The sequence below is a fragment of the Rosa chinensis genome, chromosome 3, assembly GCF_002994745.2.
Source record: "Rosa chinensis cultivar Old Blush chromosome 3, RchiOBHm-V2, whole genome shotgun sequence".
NCBI classification, from domain to species: Eukaryota; Viridiplantae; Streptophyta; class Magnoliopsida; order Rosales; family Rosaceae; genus Rosa; species Rosa chinensis.
Window position 1 is genome coordinate 1,540,436 of NC_037090.1, and position 15,383 is coordinate 1,555,818.

The 15,383-nt window shown below is 36.6% G+C and overlaps 1 protein-coding gene across 1 annotated transcript; it reads left to right on the plus strand.

The window, feature by feature from the left end:
- The first annotated feature begins 11,286 nt into the window (after positions 1 to 11,286).
- On the plus strand, positions 11,287 to 13,798 carry LOC112194742. The gene is made up of 4 exons (XM_040517089.1): positions 11,287 to 11,512; positions 11,615 to 11,959; positions 12,064 to 12,807; positions 13,204 to 13,798. Exons 1-4 carry the CDS (start codon positions 11,397 to 11,399, stop codon positions 13,481 to 13,483), a joined length of 1,485 nt encoding a protein of 494 aa, XP_040373023.1. The 5' UTR covers positions 11,287 to 11,396; the 3' UTR covers positions 13,484 to 13,798.
- Positions 13,799 to 15,383: the final 1,585 nt, after the last annotated feature.

The window sequence follows — 15,383 nt, forward strand, 5'->3', positions numbered from 1 at the left end:
ATGTCATGGTGCCTTCAGAGTTCTCAACTATTGCTGAAATTAAGAGGGAAATTTCAGGCTACTTCCTAACTGTATATGGAGATGATGTTGGAGTTGAGAGAATGGTTCTATCCTCTGCCCATGCACCAACCGAGATTGTGTACCACGATCACCTCACGCTTCGGGAGATGAATACCACAGAATTTAAATTGAGAGTACTTCCGCAATGAAATTTCACACACATGCACACATACCGAGATAGCTAGTTTGTCAACCCTTTCTCAAGGTAATTTTGGAGTGGACTCCTGTAATTAGGGGTTTGGAGTGACCTTCTTGGTACTTTTGAAATCACCTTGGACTTGTCACTCATAAGTCATAACAAGGAAGTTTTGATACTAAAACATCGGTCTAGTCACTATGCTTGACAGGCAACTTTCTAGAACTACCAACGTGACACATTTCGTTTGCAATTTAGTTTTTTTATTTTTGTTTCCTCTTTTGGTCTGAAGTTTGCAATTTAGTTCAGGGCCTACATTAGCTATTACTCTTAAAATCTGGTTTCATTTACAGGTTGAGTGATAAACTTAAACGGATGATGATCTGAAGTACACATATAGTTCTCCTCAGAAGGCTGAAATGCATATTAATTCTGCTACGATATTTTGGCATGCATACTCGGAGTGAGCAACAATAGAACAAAAGAACATAACAGTTATATATATATATATATTCAACAAACTTCAATGGGACATTGATCGGTGCACTTCTAATATGTAAACCTATATAGTATCATACTTGAAATTGAGTATAGCTCAAAATCTCAGATCTATCAAATGCTTTGCTTCTTTGGATTGCAACCAAGAGCAAAACAAAATCACGTATATATGGTACATGATTAAAATTGAAAGATTAGAAGAATGCAATGACCCATGTGATTACCTTGTATAAAGGCAGTCACCAGCATATTAGCCTGCAAATACTCAATACTTCAAGCTATTTTTCTCTTCTTGTTTAGTCTCAAATAGACTCGTAAAAAAGAACAGAGGGGAGATAGAGAGGCGTGCAGGAAGAGAAGAAAAATAGACTAAGACAAGCAAATTAAAGCTTGTTGTAGACAGTTTGATTCTTTATTTCCACGTGTCACTTTCTAGTCAAAAGTTTAGGTAACCTCTCCATTGGATTCTTCTTGTCGAACCTTTTCATATCTCGACATGTATCACTCTCCGAGTGTATTTAAATTTGATGACGCCGTGAGTTACGTATTATCGTTTCTAAGACCACATGTCAGCTAAACTCAGTTAGTCACAATTTCAAAAATTGACCAATTCATTTAATGAATTTTATTTTTATTAAATTTTTTGTCTACAGTCTGTTATAAGCGGAATATTTTCATTCACGTAGGTGAATATAAGGCGCAAAAGAATTGAAAAAGCTATGCATGTATAAATGGAATATCGACTGCAAATCATTGGCATGTGGACAACACGTGATATACCGCCTTAAGCATAATTACCCGACCAATGATTTCTCCAAACCGGAGCTTGGGTCATAACCCGGACAGTAAAAACAAACCCAAACAGTTATCTTGGTTGATGATGGTTAATGTCAAATTGTCAATCATCATTTCATCTTCAGTATCGTTATGGCTTGGGCAGTTGGCCCTTGCCAATTTTGTAATTTTTTATTTTATTGTTTGTTAAATCATTCTTTATTATTATTATTAGTATTGATTAGTTTGATTAAAAAAAAAAAAAAAGTTTGATTACTTATTCCTAAGGCTGTCAATTCCGACACGACCCGATAACACGACTCGAAACCCGCACGAAATAAACGAGTTGAACCCGCACGATTAAAAAGCGGGTCGATGGTGGGTTAACCCGCCATGACCCATTTAATAAAAGGGTCGGCCACGGGTCAACCCGCTAACACGAAGTGAACCCGTATAACCCGATTGTGCTATGTTTCTTCTTGAAATTTTTAACTTTTTAATTATTGGATTTAATTATTTATAAATTATATATAATTATTTATATTTTTCGGAGTTTTTAGTGAATTTAATCAATTTATATATTTGTTTAGTTAAATGGGTCCCATTGTTAATGCTTAAATGAGTCATTTTATCTAACAAAACACGACCTATTTATTAAATGGGTTAAGTGGGTTGGAAACGGGTAACCCGTTTAATAAATGGATTGAGTTTGGGTTTAAATTTTTGACACGATTATTAAATCGGTTGGGTTTGGGTTTATATCTTGCGACACGACAAATACCTTGACCCGACACGAACCCAACCCGACACGACCCATTGACAACCCTACTTATTCCTAATCAGTATCGGTTTCCCTACTATTATACTTTTCCTGGTTGGCCATGGAATGGAAATTGGTATATATCTGTACTAGTACATATGTAACAATGCACAGGCTAGGGCAAAGCCAAAAGGTCTCCCACTGAATCCGAATATCGATAGTGTGAAACAAAAAGTGTCCAGCACCATGATCAAAAGAAGCCGCATGGCTCAACCACCACCATCAAAATCCACGATTAATAATCTCCCTGACCTTGTATTGGTCGAAATCCTTTGTCGACTCCCTCACAAAAAACTTATTTTTCGATGCAAGCTCGTGTCCAAGCGTTGGCGCACCCTCCTCTCTGATCCTTATTTTGTTAACCGCTTTCTATGCATCCAACATGATCAGCACAACCCCTTTCTGAATGATTATGTTACTTATATGATTCCCTGTAGGTATGCAAAGCATAAGACTTTAGTCCTCACCATGTCATCCGAGCCGCCTCCTCCTCCTCTGTTAGAAGCCAGCATATCAAGCATTTTCTCTTTCCTCCCTTGTTTTCAAGGCCATGAATATGCCGAGAAGGGCGATAAGCTATATGTGACAGGGACTTATAATGACTTGGTCTTGTGCTCGCCAACTAAAACTGCTCAACGTGATTACTACATATGCAATTCCTACACCAAGGAATGGATTCGTCTTCCTCCCCCCGTTATAGACATTATTCTGATGATTTAGCAGTATCGGCAGGATTCATTTGTGATCCCTACTGCAATATTAAGGAAGACGATACTAGTAGCAACAGCGCTACCATCAAGGTTAATGCCGAGTATAGGTGCAGGATTGTGCGAATACTTCCTAACCAAGATTACAAGGGATTTGAAGTGGAGATATTTTCTTCCGGGACTGGTGAATGGAGGGAGTATCCATCGTCTAAGATATTATGCCAACAACGACCCTATACTACTTTTGAGTGTCCAAGCGTTGCTTGCAATGGAAAGCTGTATTGGCTGAATGACGGAGGCTCTATTTTTGAGTTGGATCCGTTCAATATTTGTGCTGGCGATGTTATTGATAAATGTCGTTTCATTGATGCACCGACCCCAGATGCACATATTTTATGTTGGCATATAGGTGTTTGTCAAGGGCGTTTGCGGATGTGCCCGTTTTTCTTTTATTGTTCTGCTCGTTATCCTATAACTATTTGGGAGATGAAAGAAAACCAAGTGGATGGCAAACCAGAATGGTGTTTACTTCATCACATATCTTCTCTGTCAGAGATGGTTGCAAAACAACCTTTCATCAGTTTAAGTTTTGAAATCGTAGGTTTCCACCCAGTTCATGGGGATATAGTGTATTTGCAACATAACGATATATATAGTGAGCCAAGATACATAGTCACGTGCAATGTTCGTGAAAGAACAATAGAGATAGCTACAAAAATTCCATTTGAAAATAGTCCTGGATACGCTTGGGCCCCTGAGCAGATTTGCGACAATGTGATCCCATGGTGGCCAACACCAATTCCAACAAGACTACACTATCACGAGGAGTGCCTAAATATCACTGTGATTAGTGTAGACACCTTTACTATTAAGGTAGGTTGCTTAAGTAATGTTAAGCAATTGAAACAAAAACTTGAAGAGAAGAAAGGGCCTGGGCAATATGAACTACATTTTGATGGGCGAGTTTTAGAAGATGATGACAAATGGCTTGCGGATTATGGAATCAAGGACAAATCAAAGATTTACATTGGCGAACATTGTTCGAAAGAGTGGCTTATGTCAAAGTCTCACTAGTTTTTCTAATCACTTGCGCGAAATGATTTATTTGGGTGTAGATTAATAAAAAGATATATATGAGTTTTTCTCAACATTTCTTATAGAGTGTTGATATGATCAACCCTATAATTCTTTAGAAAATTAGGTTTATATCTAATTTTATACTGCTAGTTATCGCACACCTAAGTTGTGGATTCATGGATAACTACAGCACATGATTAGCTTATATACGTCTTTAGAAACTTAGGCTTATATCTAATTTTATACTTCTAGTTGTCACACACCAGAGTTGTGGATTCATAGATAACTGCAGCACATATTAGGTTACATATGTAATATATATACTTCCTAATTTCCATATCAGGTACATACTAACTAATTGTCGCATCACGTACGTTAAGCTGATGAGTTCGTAACTCGTATATGTATCAACAGTCATGGAAATTTACATTTCCTCTGAATGTAAATAGTTGCAGAAATTAGAGAATAATCTTAGCAATAAAATACCAATTTGAGAAACAATTTGAAATGATACGTTTCTTTGGTTACTCAGCAAAAGAGTTATCCCAAATTCCCAATGCAGGCGCATAGGCTGGTATGGGGAAGCGGGAAGCGGGAAGCCCTAGTGGCGGCCTTCGACGGAAGGATATCGAGATTGTGACGTAATTAGGAAAACTTTATTTTTAAGAAACTCACAAGTTCTTTCCGACTTTCCCTATTCAAAATAATTATTAATTTATCTAAAACAAGCCTAATCACATATGCAAAGCATTTTATATATCAAACCAAATTAATCGACAATATAACCTATAAGAGCAAGTGCACCCGTAGTCAAGAAAAGGCAAGGTCGAGAAGTCAAGAATTTGACCAGTCAAGTTACTATTCACTGCCACTGGACATATTACTGTTCACGTAGTTCACTGCTCACCATTGGATTTAGCTGTTTAAATTACTGCTCATATTTTACTGTCCACTGTTACGGTTCGTATTTTACTGTTCACTGTTCATATTACTGTTCACGTTGGAATCAAAATCACTTAAGAAGCCAACCCAGTGCTACCAAGTGTCCTGCCTCTTTGCTTTTCTTCCTGACGTCACCCACGTTCCTCACAATATCGAGCTGGCAGCTCCATGACTTTGGGCAAGAAAAAAGTCACAGCCTTGCCCTTTTTTTTTACCTCAGTCATGCAAAGCCAAGCTTTGCCCAGTCAAGCAATCACCGGTGGAAGCTTCATTTTCATTATGCCTGGTCACCACATCATCATTCTCCCCTTTTGCCCGGGCAAAGCAAGACCGGTGCACTTGCTCTAATAATACACCACTGCAGGAATGTATATGATTCTAGTTCAAGAGAAATAATAACCTGCCAGAAGATAAAATAACTTGATTATGTGAGAGACATCTTCATTTGTCGATGTTTCTCGACTAAGCTCATAGATATACTAATGCAAAAAGTGATATAAAGGACCGCACAGAAAATTAAATGTTAGTACCATGTGCGAGCTCAACTCCTCAGTGGATTGCAAATTCGCAAGGTGCCATATGTTCTGGCTACAAGCATGCAACATCTATTGCCTGCATTATAGTTAACAAACCATGTCAATTTAATTGTGTCACTTAATAAGACTACACATAATTGGGTTATTGGGGCATATAAACTAGAAGAGATGCCCAAGACAAGCTTGGTACATATGGATTTTAACGAGGCCTAAAATAGACCAAACTTCTGTCAGGCTTAATATTACCAAATTAGCACTTTGAAGATCAGTCTCCTATTAGCAGTAGTAATGACGTCTAGACCAATGGCCATCGAGGTTTTTTTTTTTTTTTTTTTTTTTTCTTCTCTTTTTTTCCCCCTTTCTACATAAGGGTGTCGATTTGAAAGCAAGCAAAGTTTGTTGCGAAGAGACGAGAAAGTTCAGGCTTGTCTTTACCAAATGAACTCACAAAAAATTACTATATCTAAAAAAAAAAAAAATTGGGATTAATTATCGTTACAAGAACTCATCAACACTGTTAGATAGATAAGTAACAAGTTGGAGTTCTGATCAAAAAGTTCAAAATAAAAAAGGTTTAGGCGACACTACCAAGAGAATAGTGAGCTAGAGAAGATGAATATTTGGAACAGGAGTAGATTTAAATTACTCTCTGATTAATAAGCAAATAGTTTTAAGGGTTTCTGCAGTAACTATCGTAATAAAATTGTTACGGGGGCAGTTAACTTTATTTTTAATGTTCTTCTACCTGAATCTACAGCTCTCCTCAGATACGAGGGACCCACAAAATTTGGGTTTTGCACAATCTTCTCTGACTTGTGGAATAATGACGTAAGACAAGGCTAAAACTACCTTTTTGGTCCTGAACAAAAGAATATAGAGTAATTAATTGGCTTGTGGGATTCACACTCCTTTCTTTTGTCCTAAACAAAAGAATATAGAGTATCTGAACCACGTGTCTTGGTAATGGCGGCTAACCTCTCTTTTAATTTAAACTTTTTGATCGGAGCCCTCTAATAGAATAATGACGACGGGTTATGGTATTTGTTGGTGAGTTCATTGGGCTAAGCTCCACCTGAACTTTCTCATCCTTTTACGACGAACTTTGCTTTCATTCGAGTGAGGCTGATCCAAAAATAGGCAGATCATGTTTTAATTTGGTTGGACATGACTTCTGGATGCGATGATTTTCTTAATTTTTATCGTTGTTGTGAGATTGGTATTGTATTCAGTTTTGACATGTTGAAGTGTTGTGCCCATTGCGGTAGTGATGGTTAGGTTAGAAACCTACGGTAAGTTGTCTGTCGATATCTTCCTTGCTCTCCTCTCAGCAATGGTAGCTAGCTAGGTTCAAGTTTTCAAATTTTATGATCGGAGCACCCTTATAATTAAAGGTTGTTGTGCAACGAGTTCTTTTAGTTGGCAGTACATACTAACTGGTGAACTAATTCAATAGAACATTACTCCAAACTTCTATGTCTCTTCCATGCAAGCTTTACGCCATTTTGAGTGCATGTTATTGGAATTAGAAGCTCATATGATCTTATTTTGGTTAGAGTTAGACACAAAAAAACCTGTAGCTTTACTAGATCAGCTCTCTGTAGTTATTGATTTACTCAGGTTTGAACCCCCCCCCCCCCCCCCAAAAAAATATTCGAGCTATTCTCACAAAGCTCTTACAGTAGTTTTTTTTTTTCTTGAGATAATTTTAGAAATTCATAAGTTCCTTCCCCTTTTTTTTTTTTTGGGAAGATCCTTCCCTTTGCAAATTAGCAATTAGTTTTAGTAATATCGATCTAGAACAAGCCTATATAGCATTTTGTAAAGAAACACTAGCTGCAGAGTTCACCCTTGGATCTAGATGTTATCAAAACAAATCTTTTGGATCTCATCGTGGGTGCAAAAGACCTCATGGACTTCAAGTGGGAAGTACCGTAGAGGACTCATCTCCTTTCTTACACGAGTCAGGATAGGTAGTTGCATTTTGTTTGGACCAATGGAATGACTGCACTTTGGCGGGAAAAATCATTTGCCACTTGCTTATAGTTACAAATTAAATTTCTTCATTCCATAAAAATAAGAATGATTTAAACAAGTTTAGCAATTAAGTTCACCAAAAGACCAAAGTTTTCACCAATTAAAACACACCATCAATGATGTAGGACAAGATTTTAGCCAATTTTAACAAAGAATCTCGAAAATAAATAAGCGTCTTCACATTAAGAAGAATAATTTGAATATTGGAAATTGGTATTCAAATAGGCTTCTTAATGATGTAATTAATCATAAATTACTCTTTTGGATATATCGGCATTCTCGAGCAAAATCTTGACTGAGATTCCAAACGTAATATTCTTTAGTATCTAGAATTTTATTTCCGATTTTTATTTAATCAGGTTTGATTAGGTTTCCTAGTTTTAGTCTACAATAAATTATTCTTTATGTTTTCTAGCTGTATTAGGTTTATGCTATGTGCCCTATATAAGGCACATCTTAGAATGTAATTTTCATTCAAGTTATCAATAAAAAACCAAATATTAGAGAAATTTCTCTATGTTTCTTACGGTTGTGCCCGTAAGTGATAGTGGATTCTAGATCATCTCATATGGCTTTCGACTCTTGACAGAGCCTTTTACTATCGTGTTCACGCTTCCCGCATCAATCAATCTATTTGATGCCTAAATAAGTCAATTCCCACACTTTGTCTCACGAGTTTGAGGCTTAGAAATAGTAAGCAATCATTTTCTATAAGCATCTTGTATCAAATGAAAAAAAAAAATAGAGGGGAGAAAGTATAGATTATTGCTTCTTCTTTTTTTCTTCAGACTAATTTTTCATCTTTGTCAAACAAATTGCGACCTATAAGCAAGTCAAAATTCAAACTCAAACCAAACTCTTAATTGTGAGCTGACGAGCAAATAAACCCTGCTTGCCAACAATTTTGTATAAACTCACGATACTAGTTAACAAATAGCTTAAATTTAAACTTCTCTAATCTTTTCGCCTTAATTAATTAGACTCGTAATAACTTACTATTAATTCAAACATTGCTTGTCGTTCTGTACCGATAAAAGTTTTTGCAACTAGTACGATTACAAACGATTTTTACCATGTGGAGACATTTCTATTATCATGTGTCAAATATTTTTTTTTTTCCTGTTATCAAAATTTTTATAAACAAGTAAGCATTTTTCATATGAGGAAAAGGGCAATTAAGTAATTAATTATGAGGAAAAGAGGTAACTATTTGTCGCACGGCTCTACTAGCATTAATTGCAAGTCGGTCTTAATTAACAATCACATTCAAATTTCAAATCCCGATGGAAAGTGCGCGGAAATAGATACTGTGGTAATAAAATTGTTTGAGGCGGTTAATTTCGTTTTTACTCTGTCCCAGATAAAATAATAATTATTACAAAGTTCTTGATTGCATTTAAAAATTATTGACTTTCTACAGAAGGTATGACCTACGACATTCTTTCGTTTTTTTTTCATCTCATGGTGGGACCTACGACATTGTTACTAGGATTTTTCTTTATTCTTATATTGTACTTCTAAAAATCATTATTATCAAAAACATCACGTCTCACTCTTTCTATCGATAACGATAGTTAACTCAATTGGTTTGGCCTTCGAGTTACTTGATCAGAAGTCTCTTGTAATTGACTACATGTTAAGTAGTGTTAACAAGGTGTTTTGGTTAGTGGTATGTTGTTGAATTCATTTGGCGAACTCGATCTAGCACTTCTTTGTGAACTTTTTCTGTCTTTTTATCTTTTTAATTTGTAGCAACCAACCACAAATTTAACCATTGGTTACTTTGTACTCATGAAAATCTTCGGTTCTAAAATTCTAATAAGGAACTCACAGTCGAGAAGAAGCGCTTGAAATTGATCAAAGTGGGAAATACTGTAAAGACCTTTCTTCTTTCCTAATTCCTATACAGATTCTTTCATGCTGCCGTATTTCTTTAGTTTGGCACAAACTTTTGAATCCTTCTCTAGGGATAGGTTGTTGAATTTATTTTGAACCACAAAAAAGGCTAGAGTTGCATTCTAATTGGACCATTAGAATTATTGGATTTTGGAGGGAAATTGCATGCCTTAAATGTGAATGATCTAAAAATCACATCATTCATCAGTTAATTATTAGCCTAAATTAGTAAGCTCTAACGAACAAATGATATCTCTTATTTCATGAATTGAATTTGAGACTTGAGAAAGAAAAAAAAATTTAATTATTGGAAAAATTAGTACCCTCCCTATCAAACCTGAGAAAATCATTGGATCCGTAATCTAGTCCAACCAATGTAGGCGTGTATTCATATCCAACTTGACTTGAAAGCAAGCAAAAGTTCACTGTGAAAAGATGGACAAGTTCATAGCAAGGCTTTGTCAGATAATCTCACCAACAAATACCCTATATAAAAGATAAGTTGGGGTTATAATCGGATCGTCTTCATGAGAATTTGTTAAAGTATTGAATAAATCGGTTAAAGGTGGCTCTTATCAATAAAATTCTCCTAGCCATTGTTGGTAAGAGAAGAGCGAGGGAGAGCTCATTTGATAATCATTAAAAATAATGTGACATACAAAATCAGTTTACGATATGAAAAGAAAGAAAAAAAAAAGATATTTGTACGCATAGCTCCATTATACAACTTGGTTCATAATCCAAAATAGGAAGAATTTTAGTTATGTACTTGGTCCAATGATTTTCAGAAAAGGTATTAAAAGATAAAAGAAAGGAGTGTGCTTCCCACAAGCCCTGATGCCTACGTCACCACAGAATGTCACAGCATTTGTCATGGTCTCTTCTGTCAAAGCAGTGGGTCCCCCAAATCTGATGGGAAAAGATTAATTTTAACCCCCCTAAAACGTCTTTTTAACCCACCCCGTATTTGAGCATTAATTGTTCTACTACTTGCTCAAGTCGGTTGTGACGATCTTTCTTTCTCTGGAACCAAAGCCTCCATTTGAAGACGCACATAGTCACAGAGAGAGAGAGAGCGAGAGACGATTGAAATCATCTTTCATTTTCTTCAACTAAAGGTAAATTCTTCTTCATGGCTAATTATAAGTTTCTAGTCAAATTTCATACGATTCAATGCCATTGTGAAATCATCTTCTTCTTGATATTGGGAGAATGGGAGTGCTCACTCTTCAAGATTCGTGGGTATCAAGATTTTAGTTTTCTAGTATTCCTTTCACAATTGAACCATTCAATATTACATCACCGGTTCTAAACTTATTTCATAGTCCAACCCCAATGTATAATTCATCTTTTTCATGTTCATGTTCATGTTCATGTTCATGTTCTTTTGTAGAATAACAATATGATTTGCCTAAACCCTTTTGCTTCAAGATTTGGGGTTTATTTTCCAATTACAATTAAGTTTCACAATTATGATTTTTTTATTTTTTATTTTTGGTACAAAAAAGGTTGGATTTCACAATTATGATCGATTTTGATCAAGTTGTTCATGAATTTTTTGTTTTTTTTGGTTGCTTCAGGGGATTTTTACAATGGAGAATAAGGACGATTTTCTCGACTGGTTGGAAGAGAGGGTACCCTTCAATGAATATGATAAGAGGTAAAATAAGTAATGGGTTTTCTTGTAAAATATTAATGGGCTAAGCCCAAATAAAGTGCGGGCCTCCAGCCTTCTTCCCGCCCAAATATATAGTACTGAGAATAAAAAATGCGTCTGTGTTTTTCAAGTGGGGAACATGGAGAAACCCATTGTGAAATCCCAGAAAGCTTATCATGGGGTTGTTCATGCTTTGGAAGTTTTCTTTGATCTTCAATGGGCGATCTGAGATTTTAAGATTAGTCTCCCTAAGTTTTCAATGCTAATCCTGTTTCTGTGTTTTTGTTATAGCGAGAATTTCTTGAATGAGGATTGGGATCTTATAGATTTTGAAAAGCTTGCTGAAGGGGGTGACTTACCCATCGAAGAACCAGTGTAAGACATTCATCTATTTGCTTCTTAATTCTGAGAAAATGACTATTTTTTTTGGGGTTTAGATACGATTTTGAACTATTTTGTTGACATGACGTTACACAGAGATGGTGCCATCGACATCACTCTTGACTTTGGAGATATGTGTCCATTTACGAGCGCTGGAGCTGAATTTAAGGGCACTGGAACTAATTTTAAGTTCTATGGAAATCATGAGGCTACCATTAAGATGTACACAAGTGACACCCTCAGGAAGTTGAGAGAAGAGATACTAAGGCACTTTGATGAACATTTGGGGATCGAATTACGTTTTGGTGAAGAAGTGATATTGAAGTTAGACGGCGATACTGTGTCCTTTCGGGATTGTGACATTAGCAGGACTCAAGATATCAATGTTATCTTGAGATCACCACCACCAATCTATGATCTCGGTGACTTGACTTCTGTTGGGTATGCAACACTTTTCCTTCCCTCATTTGATAGATGAATAGTTATGTTTTCAGTTAGTTAGTTTCTTGTTATCTGATTTGAAAATGTTTTCCTTCCATGTCTAGGGAGATAGATGTGATAATACATGCAAAAGGATTTCCAAGGTTCATTGTTCCAGTGTTTTTGCTGGATTCTGTGCAAGACATCAAGGAAAAGATTATGATGATCACATTCATTGACCAGGAGAACCAAATGCTGTATTACAGAAAGAAGGTGCTTGAAGAGGATAGCATACTTGCCTACTGTGGACTGTACAACAACTGCCGCATTCAGTTAGTTAATACTGGCAAACCCCGCGAACCCTGCAAACCCTCTGCATCTGAGCCTGAATCATCAACACCTGCATCTGAGCCTGAATCAACACCTGCATCTGAGCCTGAATCAACACCTGCATCTGAGCCTGAATCAACACCTGCATCTGTGCCTGAATCAACACCTATATCTGTGCCTGAATCAACACCTGGAGCTACTATACGTAATGAGATCATTCCTGGAGCTACTATACGTAATGAGATCATTCGTGTCTGCCTCTATTACGGGGACTTCAACCTGCCTCTTCCCTCTGCTACCTTTGAAGTGAAGGCGGATAGCTGCCTCAACGTATTGAAAGCAGAGATATTGAAGCAGGTTGAGAGCTACTTGGTCCTTAAATTGCCCTCTGCTGAAGAAGTAAGAGTAGGTGGATCTAGTCAGTGTGATATATCTCTTGCCCAGTGTCAGCTTTTTGGAATGGCAAATATCAAGGTGCTCTTGAAACAACCACCACCAGAATGGCTTGGCCCTTATTGTGGAGGAGTGCTCTCTACTAGGTACATTTATATATACACGTCTTTTGAATTCTCAATTGCATACATAAATATGTCAAAATGTTCCTGTTAAAGAAAGATAGAGCTAAGAGAGAAATTGAGAGAGAGCTGAGCATGAAAATTTTATGATTTTTGCTTTCATTGATTTCATTCTGTTCTTTGTACAGGTACACACACACAGATTATAACTTATGTCCTAGAGTTTATGGAAGAGTAACCAACTATTTGTACATTCTTCTGGATACGTTTACAACAGAATTCAGTCATGTTTTCCATGTGTTGAGTCTTAATCTGTTGTGGTAGTTTGTGCATCTTTTGATTGGTTTTGATTGTCTACAGTAGGTGTATGCTCAATACCTGTCATGGTCCATGACTAAATTTGATATATTCCATCTCCAGGTCTATGATGACTTTGAAAGAATTGGTAATTTTACGAAATGGAACAGATAGATGGCCAGCAGTAAGGTTCAAGCTTCGTATGCATCCTCAGAGAATGGTTCTACATATAAAGGAAGTGATTGAGAAGATTTCCAATGCTAAAAAGCGCTATCAGAGGCTGCTGAACTATGCAACTGAAGAAGAATTGTTTGATTATTCCCAGATTTCCCAGATCTGTACCATGATAGAGCTCAGAATTAGTGTTCAAGGTTTATCAGAGGCTGCTAAACTATGCCACTGAAGAACTTGGAGATTATACATGATTTCCCTGATCTGTACTGTGATAGAGCTCAGAATTTAGACAGACCCACCTACATGATTCATTGATTCAGTAGTAGCATGCCTGCACCTTGCAAAAGAAAAGGCTGCAAGGATGACACTTTTGTATAGAGATAGAGCTCAGGATTAAGACAGACCACCTACGTACAGTCTAGTCTAGTTAATCTTTTCTGCAAAGTGTGTGATGACTGGAAAACATTAGTTGCTTTGGTCATGAATTCTGTGGCCAGATCATTCAGAAATTTACAAAACCAAATACTACAATTTTTCTCATCAATTTTTATTCTCTTTAATTGTTCTTTGTACAACACATTGGTTGATGGAGCTAGTCGTGTTGGTTTTAGCCCTTAGTTAACCAACACATCAAAACAGTAGTAACCAAGTTCAGGATGTTGTAATTTTCTCTGGAGAGCAGTGCAGTGCAGTTACCAACTCCTTAGCTACTATGCAGAACCTCTTCTATAGGAGAGTCTTTCTTTCTTCGTTTTTTTTTTTTGTGGGTCGAGTCATAGGAAAGTTAATATCTCTCCTGTTTATGCTTTATTTATTCTCAAAGTGGAAAAGAAATATAAAAAGTTAAATTATAATCAACGACACTCCCCCAATTTTGTGAAAAAAAAATTTTTCATCAATTTCCGTGATTTTGAGCACATAGTTTTTAGTCTAAAACGCACTATCTTATTTTTTTTATAAAATTCTTCCAGTTTCAAATAATAATTTTAAAATAATTTTAGAACTAATGGAACTTACAAATTGCAACGTAATTTTTTAAAGCAAAAAAAAATTCATTTAAGGTTTCAGTATTCCATCAATTGGAATATACTCTAAAAATAATTTTCTATAGACTGAACTTATGGTATAGAAGAATTTCAAGACAAATAGTGTTAAACAACATTTAACATGTCATTACATTCCTTGGGCGCTTGCATAACACTTCCAATGTGCTAAACCATGTAAAGTCTATTTCTAGGTTAGAAAATTGAGTAAAGATTAGGCTAAATCAAGGGTTCGATTATGCTTTGATGTCACAAAGAAAAATTATGAATTCTTTTTCATGATAGGTTAGATTATCTTCCCGACTCCTCGCGTTGTTCTGCTGGATGATATGCTTTTCTTACTTTTAATTATTGAGGTCTCCCATTTGTTTATGCATTAACGAGAACCTAGTCTACTAGGGTCGGGAGTGCACCAACAATGTTGTCGCCTCTAGGAAGTGCTCCTCCTTTCAGGGAGCTGCTGGGGATCCGGCTTCTCTGCTAGAAAAAGGATTGCTAGGATCTGCTTGGATAATTATGTGAGCCCGCCACGTCAGCCCACCTCAATCCAATGGCTGTCAAACCGACAGCAAATATGAATAAGAAAAAAAGCCTTGGGACGAGATGGAGAGCTGGGTCCACCTTCAATCTCTCTTGATTTCCCAGTTCAGAATCGCCTCCTCCATCATCCTCAGGTTGCAGGTCTCCTATAACAACCCCAACTCTCTTCTCTTCTTTTTGTTTTTTAACTCTTAAATTTGGGAGTTTATTGTTGGGGTAATGCAGCTTTCTCTCTATGTTTTTCATTCTATTTTTGTCAGAAAGATTGAATCTTTGGCCTGTGATTGTTGGGAATTTTGGATTTTCTGTAGGGGGTTTTGTGATTTTGGTTCCAGAATGTTGGGTTTTGTTTGAATGTGGTTTAAGTGTGTGCAGCTGAGTTAGACCGGGTTTTTGCACTTGCCGGGAAGTTCTTGGGCAGCCCAATTTCGTTGATATTCATGAAACTGTTCCTTGATATTCATAACACAAGACTCTGGCTGGATTTCAGTGGTGGTGGCCATGGCCCTAGAAGAACAGGGCCGGCGTGTTAATGAGAGAAACCAT

What these genes read in the sequence shown, in the direction of transcription:
- LOC112194742 (XM_040517089.1), top strand. Translation starts at nt 11,397, where the DNA reads ATGCTAATCCTGTTTCTGTGTTTTTGTTATAGCGAGAATTTCTTGAAT. An exon ending in TTACCCATCGAAGAACCAGT is followed by an intron (nt 11,513 to 11,614) that starts GTAAGACATTCA and finishes GACGTTACACAG; the next exon opens with AGATGGTGCCATCGACATCA. An exon ending in GGTGACTTGACTTCTGTTGG is followed by an intron (nt 11,960 to 12,063) that starts GTATGCAACACT and finishes TTCCATGTCTAG; the next exon opens with GGAGATAGATGTGATAATAC.